The sequence below is a fragment of the Phalangium opilio genome, unplaced genomic scaffold (assembly GCF_054372755.1).
Source record: "Phalangium opilio isolate 3A_F unplaced genomic scaffold, DU_Popi_V2 ptg000048l_1, whole genome shotgun sequence".
Classification (NCBI taxonomy): domain Eukaryota; kingdom Metazoa; phylum Arthropoda; class Arachnida; order Opiliones; family Phalangiidae; genus Phalangium; species Phalangium opilio.
This window is the reverse complement of record NW_028324170.1, coordinates 2,289,102-2,297,761: the sequence shown is the minus strand read 5'-3', so window position 1 is coordinate 2,297,761 and position 8,660 is coordinate 2,289,102. Positions and strand designations below refer to the sequence as shown.

The 8,660-nt window shown below is 35.8% G+C and overlaps 2 protein-coding genes across 3 annotated transcripts; both read left to right on the top strand.

Moving 5' to 3' along the window:
- The first annotated feature begins 336 nt into the window (after positions 1–336).
- LOC149673626 (tetraspanin-4-like) lies at positions 337–6,002 on the top strand. 2 transcript variants are annotated; one of them, XM_089839255.1, is made up of 7 exons: positions 337–477; positions 1,341–1,444; positions 3,308–3,499; positions 3,958–4,032; positions 4,100–4,198; positions 4,660–4,824; positions 4,894–6,002. In XM_089839255.1, exons 2-7 carry the CDS (start codon positions 1,367–1,369, stop codon positions 5,041–5,043), a joined length of 759 nt encoding a protein of 252 aa, XP_089695381.1. In that variant the 5' UTR covers positions 337–477; positions 1,341–1,366; the 3' UTR covers positions 5,044–6,002. The 2 variants fall into 2 exon arrangements, with proteins under 2 accessions (XP_089695381.1, XP_089695380.1); XM_089839254.1 differs by lacking the exon at positions 337–477 and adding an exon at positions 495–637.
- A 467-nt stretch (positions 6,003–6,469) lies between these two features.
- Positions 6,470–7,971, top strand: LOC149673625 (uncharacterized). The gene is made up of 3 exons (XM_089839257.1): positions 6,470–6,760; positions 6,859–7,083; positions 7,713–7,971. The coding sequence occupies exons 1-3, from the start codon at positions 6,679–6,681 to the stop codon at positions 7,928–7,930; spliced, it is 525 nt and encodes a 174-aa protein (XP_089695383.1). The 5' UTR covers positions 6,470–6,678; the 3' UTR covers positions 7,931–7,971.
- The last annotated feature ends 689 nt before the right edge of the window (positions 7,972–8,660 follow it).

The window sequence follows — 8,660 nt, the reverse complement described above, 5'->3', positions numbered from 1 at the left end:
CCGAGCCCTTAATATGTGGTTAAAATTTCAAGAAGATCTTCCAATAGTTTATTTTTAAAAAATAATTGAACTGATGAACTGATTCTCTAGGCATGGGATGATGATGATGGGAAGCCGAGCTCATTTAAAACTACCTAGCGCCATCTATCAAAACAATAAAATTAAACTATATTTAACCGCAATTAAACATTACTAAGTTCCTCAAATAAATAAAATTCCTCAATACCTTTTTAATTTGAGGCAAAATTTTCAAAGTATCAAGTACTTATACACCTTAGATCCAGGGGTCGTTTTAAACCTTAAGAGCAAAAAAGAGGCGGGAAAAAAGTTTTCATAGTAAATTGTAGTTTGGCTGCCGGTTTCTTCTTATTCTTATATCGTACGGCCAGGCATCCACCGCATTCACAGCAAGAAGTTCAGGAGTTAGTCGTTACTTAAGATTTGTTTAGGAGGAAAATTCGTTCTCCACCAAAACAGGTGGGTTTCTTTAAGAATATAAACTTGGTTGCTTTGCTCGTTGCCTTAACATAAATATAATGCGCTTATACGGGCCTCAAACGCCACAACTTAAAACGATTGCCTTGAAAAAGAAAAAAAAAATCTCGACTTATTTTACTTCGACTTTGACCGATGATGGGTAAATTATATTTTCGAATTATTAGAATTCTTTTCTAAAAGAAGTTTTAGTTCCCAACGTGTACGCGAACGGGAAGGTAACCCCTTTATAAAACTATATTAAAATAACTACAATTGTTTTTACTGTATTGTTAACTTTTAGATAATTTACTTTTATTTAAAATATTTATTGTAAATTTCGAGGGGCCTGCCACTCCGCGCTGTATCTTTAACTGTACTAAAGGCGTACGTAATATTTTAGTGTACAGGCAACCGTGGAGTGATTATACCCTCGTTTAATTTCGTAAAAATCATAAACTAAAATATTTAATCCCATCATTTTAAAAGTAACTAGATTTAAAAATATACTGTATAAAAATCGCATCTGTGGCTTCAAAATCTAACAAGGCAGGAAGTTTAGATCGACGTATTCTTCGGCCTTAACCCAATAAATGTTTATCAAAATAAATTTGATACCCTAGACTGTTATTATCAACAAAGTTAGCTGGTCCTAACTTAATTAGAAAAAAAATATATATACTAAATAAAAATAAAACCACCAGAGTCTCAATATCAGGGATTGTATCGACTTGAGGAACAAACTCAAGTTTCGGTTAAAAAATAAAAAAAGCTTTTGGAAACTGGTCCAAGTTTACGCGAGGTTAAAGACATTTCTGCGTGATAAAGTTGTACGTTTCTTTTCTTTCTTCTTTTTCTTTTCCTAGGAGGAGGTGGTACTGGTATTCGCCCGATGGGTAGCCGGACCAATAAGAGGACAGGATATACCTGCGTTAGACATACGCTTTGTGGAATCAATTTATTCTTTTGGGTAAGAATGGGCTGACTATTCAAGGGAATTACGAGTAAAATACCCCGGGCCCCATACATTTCCCAACACCGGGAGAGTTCTATTATCGAACGCGAAAGGACCTCGTTCCCTACAAGGGGATCAACACTATTACAGAGTCTGGTGGTTATGTTGAGAGACCAGTGAGTCGCGTTTACTAGACGGCAACCCTGACCCTATAACACCAATGGTCAATTCCCCATCACTAACCCCCTTAAAATGTTGCGTGTTCTCTGTTAAACAGAAAGGGTTGTAGGACCGAAGTACCCTGGGTTCTGTTTTAAATCGTTTTTGAGTCGAAAATGTAACTTGTATGACATTTTACTCTGTGCGTAGTTTTCAGACGAGGATTGTTGATACCATGTACACTGCAGGAGACCAGGCTACTTGGTACTGCACTTTGTTAGCCAAATAACGTGACCTCCTGCTATAAATGGTATCAATCCTCCTAGTCTGAAACTATGCAAAAGGACCACTAAATAAGTTACGATTGGAGTGTTTTAGGCATGATCCCTTAAATTTAAGTAAGAAACTGAAGAAGTCAATGCTAATTTAATCAATTAGGGGTCATCCCTAAATCAATCTAATCGTAACTTTGAAACGGTAACCCGGACAGCAAAATCGTCCTAACACCCTGTCCTGTGTCTGTCCTAGTAATACACAATCAATGGAACAGCGTCGCAAATTTATTTGTCCTCTTATGTTAAATTGTGATGTTTTTCAAGGTACAAAATTTAGTTTGACTTTTTTAAAAGTTTTTAAAAATGGTTGGTTTGTACCCGTATCTCGCCTACGTTAATTTTAAAAGGGAGGATTCTCTCTACGATTCCATCCTAAACTGGTTTTCCATTTCGAGTAAAAAATATCCCTAAAAGAAATTTAGAGCTAGCTAGGTTGCCTCGCGATAATAATTTTGAACACGTTCCGTAAGAGGAAAAAAATATTTGAAAAAGAAAACTGCCGCTCATCATCCACCATCACGTGTTCTAAGTACATCAACCACCACCATACCACCGTCTCGAAGCAAAGAGAACCTTGAATAAAGGTATTTTCATCGAAAGTTTTTTTGAGTAAATCGAAGGCCAAGGTTTATCATACAAAAAACTGTTCACACTTCTTAGCGACGGATGGTGTTTAAAATGACAGGTTACGATGTTAAACGAGTACATCGCGTGACTGTAAAACACGTTAAATATATTATAATTAACCGTTTCAAACTACCACGCCCCGTGCAAAAACATTTTAAGAAGAAAAGTCATTAGCTTAATCAATATTCCAATTTTTTTTTACTTTCTATTTTGCCTTGGCGGTCTTTAGACCTGGCAAAGAATTGCTGGCTGGGTGCCCTTTTCGTTCCACATTCACCCCATTTTCTAAGTCATTTTTCCCCGTTACCATCTTGAAAAGAGTTAAATATTAGTACGAACTACTTATAGGTGGTACTTGTGCAAAGTAAATAAATTTTGTTTAGTGAAGAAATATTTTTGTATCCACCGAAATTCAAACCGATCGAGGACCTACAGATCGAGAATCTAACGCTTGTTTAAACCTTATGCCTATAGACAGTGTGCACTAAGGGGGCTAGAGCAATTTCCTACCGAAGTTTCTTACCTTTAACCATGTTTCAGGGTAGCCAGTAAGTTGTTATCACTGAATCGAACAGAAAACTACAAACTTTTCAGTTTGTTGTTGATATAGGTTGAATCGCACTCCCAAATGACTTGAAAATACTTGTCCGCTCACTATCTATAGTACTTAGTAGAAATTTTAAGGGAAGGATGGGTCATGCTATAAAACAAATTAATTCTAATTCCAGCCGACGAAACCATTTTGTCTTTCTTACAGTTTGTAGGATGTGGTACCCTAGGGGTTGGCCTCTGGTTGCATTTCTCGTACGGGGGTTACGCGTCACTCTTCCCTTCGTACAGATTACTTAGCGCCGATGGTCTGTGTATCGCCGCTGGGGTCATCTCCTTCTTGGTGGCCTTCCTCGGATGTTGCGGTTCATGGTTTCAAAGCAAATGTCTTTTGGGATCGGTCAGTATTTGAAATAGACACTTCTGAAAAATCCTGCTGTTCGACTACCCGGTTTTGTTAAAACGAAACATTGATGGGAATATGGATTATCCAAAGACGTTAGACATGGCTTCAAACAATATGGACCTATTTGGTGGACTGATAACCATGTAGCCTAATCTAACGTCTTTGATTCCACATACCTTCCAGATGTTCCTCAAGCAGACAATAGACCATTTCGATGTAACACAGGGTAAAACTCCACCTTCCATCTCGCTTTTTGGCGCCTGCGCTGTAGACGTTTTGTGTCATGGCAGTGTATCAACCCCCTTGTATGTCCCGATACTGAGGGTTACCTACCCCCCTTTGGTTTAAGTCGAAATGGTCTATACTACGCCCCAAGCCCTTTTCAAAAGGACTATACTTGTTGATTATGAGACTTCAAAGTATTGAATCAGTTTCTACTTTAAATCTTACAGTACTTTGCCTTGGTGGTATTTATATTCGTTTTGCAATTCATAGCGGGGACATTAGGTTTCGTATATCGAAAAGAGGTAAGATATGGTAATTAACATTCCAAAATGTTTTTGGGGTTTTAATAAAATAAATGATTCTGTACAGGTGGCAGAGTTACTTCAAACGGAGTTAAAAGCGGGGGTTCAACTTAACTACCGACCCGAAGGCCCCCTCGCCGAGACGTGGGATCACATACACAGAAAGGTAATTATACGCAAAATGTCTCCAACTGTATAATTAACGCTCCCCCTTTTCAAGGTTACGTTTTTTTCTTCTTCCCAGCGACGTGGGGCTAACCAATGTTCTTAAATTTAAATATTACCAATTAGCATTGTTAATAGGGTTAACACGAGCCGGGGAATTAGAAATTACAGGCCTAAATGGTCAGTTACTTTAAAAAGTTAAAGTGGGATTATTTGGGTTTGCAATGAACGAATTTCAAAGTTTAGAGTTGACTTGTTATTTATAAATAAATATAATATTCTTAACAAATAATAGACCTAGCTTGACAACTAGCTTTTGTTTGGTCTAAAAATAATTAGGAGAAAAATCAAATTAAAAAATTATAAAGCCTAAGTTATAGAAATTTGAGATAGGAGCTCCTCGGCGACGAGTTAAAATATATTCATCTTATCCATGGGGTAATTAGCATTTTGTCATTTTAGCTCTCTTGTTGCGGGGTACACGGTCATAAAGACTGGTTTGACGCCGAGGCCTGGCCGGGGGAAGACAGGGTTCCCGAGTCCTGTTGCGTCGGTTACGTCGTCGTTGACGCTAATACACCCAACCCTTGCAATACCACCGGAGACCCCACGCAGTGGCATACCTCCGTAAGATACCTTCTCATAAACAAACAAAAACCAGAGAGATAACTTATACCTAATGTTATTAATCTACAGGGTTGTTACCGTAAACTTCATTTATGGTTAATGGAAAGACTGTACATCGTGGGGGTCATTGGAATGTCCTTTGCCTTTGTCCAACTCTTTGGTTTGATTGCGGCTCTCTTAATAGTCTGTACAGGACGTGATAAAAGGAGAATTAGATGATTGCGAGCGTCTTAATTACCGTGTACTTAATATTGATTCGAAATTACTTGAAACCTATTTTTAACAACGCGGACTTGTATACCGTTTTCCATTGGTTGCCAGGAATCTGCCACCATGGAGTAATGAATCCAATAAAATTACTTCTTGGACCTTGGACAATACCATAAGTTCATGAGATATGTTCCATAAGTTACTGAGAGCTTGCCATGAAGTGACGTAGGTGAAACGTCATAGAGTCTCGTAAAGCGACGCCTGGTGAGGCGCCGTCAAAGTACAGACTAAATAGGAAGACGGACTGCAAAACCGCATGTAGTCAATTTTAGTGTCGTTCTCGAATTAGCTCTCAGTAAGTCTCTACCATTACGAAGTATAGGAAGTGTCATACTTATGGAACATATCTTATAAACTTATGATAACACCAATGAAAAACGGAATTTGTCCAAACTTTTGCTATAGTACAAAAATCAACTGAATTGATATTATAGATCAACTTTAAGTATTTTTTACAACATTTCCTGATGCCTGAACTATTTTTTTTTCATCTTTCATAATTATTATAATTAGTGTTAATTTCTCGCTTACTAATAAATATTAAAAAAAAACCCGGTGAATATTTTTATATATATTTTGTAAATAATTCCTTATACTTATCCTTTAAAATTAATTTGCCATTTTAAAAAGAAAATAAATTTTAAAATATATATATTTAAGTTGTTAATTAGATGGTTTATATATTTTAATTATAATTAAATATAATAATTAGTGTTAGATTCGATGTTTTTTTTATATATATATTATTGACCCCCAATAAGAAGTGAATTAACAATTTCCTTTTTGAAGTTATCAAAAGTCCGTCGTTTAAAAATTTGCTTGAAAACTTAATTTTATTTTATATATAATTAATTTTTTAAATATTACGTCATGTCATGAATAAACAAATAAATATTTATATACTTGTATATTATGTGTCCAATAATTGCAAAGTAAGAAAGGGTTGTTTTCCCACGCTTTTTCAAATTACTTTTGGCAAAATTTGAAAAAATACAATAGGGTTATTACAAAACAATAGAATTTGTAATTATATTGTAAAATAATGACTCTACAACATTAAAATTTAGGGTTTGATGTTATATAATATTGAACCAATCCAAGCCCGTAAAACTATATACTTTCAGTAACTTAGGATTCCTTTGATCAAAAATGCAATGAAAAATCCGGTTTTTCTTATAGAAATATTAACCCCATCTAAGATTACTATCGAAATGAAAAAAACCTCTTTTCCGGATAAACTAGTCTTTTTAATTTCCTCTGGCAACTTTTTACTTTTCCGGTTTATTTAGATGGGGGTTCTCCTATAGACCATTTCAACAGGTTCCCAGTGCTAAACTGTAAGTAATATAATAACATAAGTATGATAGGCGCTTCCCAAGGTAAATGAAAGGGGTAGCTTCCTTATTGTATCGAAAAGGTCCATACGATAAGGTCATCGTCTCTTCTTCCCAAATAAAAATTGTTTAAAATTTTAAAGAGAGAAATTTTTATTCTATTGTGGGATAGTTCTAGAGTAGTTCAGGTGTTGTTGGGTTCGGTTGCTATTAGATGGACGGTTAATTCGCCGGCCATGTTTTACGTAACATGGCGGAAATATTATCAGTATTAGGCTTAGCATTTGCCAAGTTCATCATTATAATAGAGTTATTCGTCGTTAACAATCACCGTAAGTTAAATTTCTTTTTAAGGAAACACTATTATTACAATTACAATTATTTCTTCCTTGTTCTAAAAATAGTAATTCTGATTTTACAATTTCTTTAGTGGGTGATTGCCATTCGGTTCTTGTATCATCAGCATCCAATGACTCAATAATTACGACAAAAATCAGGCCGACCCTAAAATGTTATAATTGCACGTGGATTAACCCTGGGGTTAAAGGTCAACTCGATGATGAAAGTTACGCAAGGGAAGAAGGGCTTTGCAATAGTATCTGCGTTATTGATGCCACTATGGGAGTTTGCGTCAAAGAAGTGGTCAAAGTTGCCGGTAAGGTCATTTTTTCGAATTTATATGGGTCATTCTAGGAAGGGGTTAATTGTGACAAAATTTACAGATCTCATTTTAGGCTTATTTTTAATTCTCTGAACAACATAAGTTCATGTTCCATCATAAGTTTGTCACTGGTTACAAACTGAAGCTTGTCATTAAGAGAGGGAGGTGGGTCATAGATTCAGGGTAAAGCGATGCCTGGTGAGGGCTTAGTACAGACTAAATAGGACCTAGAGGCTAGATGGACTGCAAAATTAACCACCGAGTGTAGGACTTCAATTCTCGCTTCCGTCGTTCTCGAACTAGTTATCTCGAGTTGTAAGTCTCTCGGTAGCATTACGAAGTATATGTAGTGTCATACTTATGGAAGGAACATATCACTTATAAACTTATGGTACAGAGATAACTCTGTTGGTTTTCTATCATAAAAGGGTAGCTAGAGTCACTGATCATTGAGTATGGATGGGAATGTAAAATTAATAGGTTCGTCGAACCGTCTTGTCTGAAACGTTTAAGACATCAGTTGAGATCTCGTTAGCCCCCCCCCCCAGGGGGTTTGAAGGGGGGGGTAGAGTCATTAATTCCGGAATTGAGAATAAATTTAATATTTTTCGTTTCTCCTTCAGGGGTTATTCGAAGCGTCAAGCGTTTCTGCGCAGCGTCCACCGAAAGTGGAGCTTGTTTCGAACATTCAAACCGTGAGAAAAGTTCCACCATTATCTGCCTCTGTAACGATTGGCAGTCCTGTAACATCGCGGCGCCCTCTATACCACTAAATTTATCACCAATTTCATTCGTTATTTTCATACTACTAAGTTATATTTTCACTTATCAGTATTTTTAATTATATATATAAACTTCTGTGATATTTATTTTTCTGGCAATAATTAAATTGTTAAAAATGGAGATTTGTGTTGAATCATTTGTTAATCGATATAATGATTGATTTTATTATTATTTTTTAAATTCCCCGAATTTTCTAGGATTTTCAAAGAATTGTAGTTGAACTCTGTTAAATTAATTACATACCTATACTCGGGGGTTTCTATACTTCAGTGGTCAGTTGAGGTCAGAAATTAGGCCAATTTTATAACCTCGAAAATCTGTTTAATTTTAAAAGATACAGGGATATCCTTTGAGGATATCATAGCCCTAATTGTGTTCTATAAACGATACCAAATTTTTTTAAGGCATATAGTTTTGGAAAGAAAAAAAGAACAGCAAAAAACATGGCATTTAAACCAAAATTGAATTAAAATCGTCCTTGACTCTTATTTGATTTGAATGAGAAATATAACGGGAAGTTTGTAACAAAAAATAAACGTAAATAGGTTGACATCGGATGTAGTTCACGCTCTTTCTAAAATTTTCTATTGAATTTTATTTAATGTCGCTTTTAATTCAAATTAATGCGTGGCCAAACTACAGACAAAGATGGGCGGAGACAGAAACTCAAAATAAAATCATTCAATAGTCATCCGCCGGATATATAAACCCATCACACGCACGTGTTTTCCTCTCTTAAATGTATGTCACTTTCCCTTTGAATTTTTTAGTACCGAACGCGTCCGTTA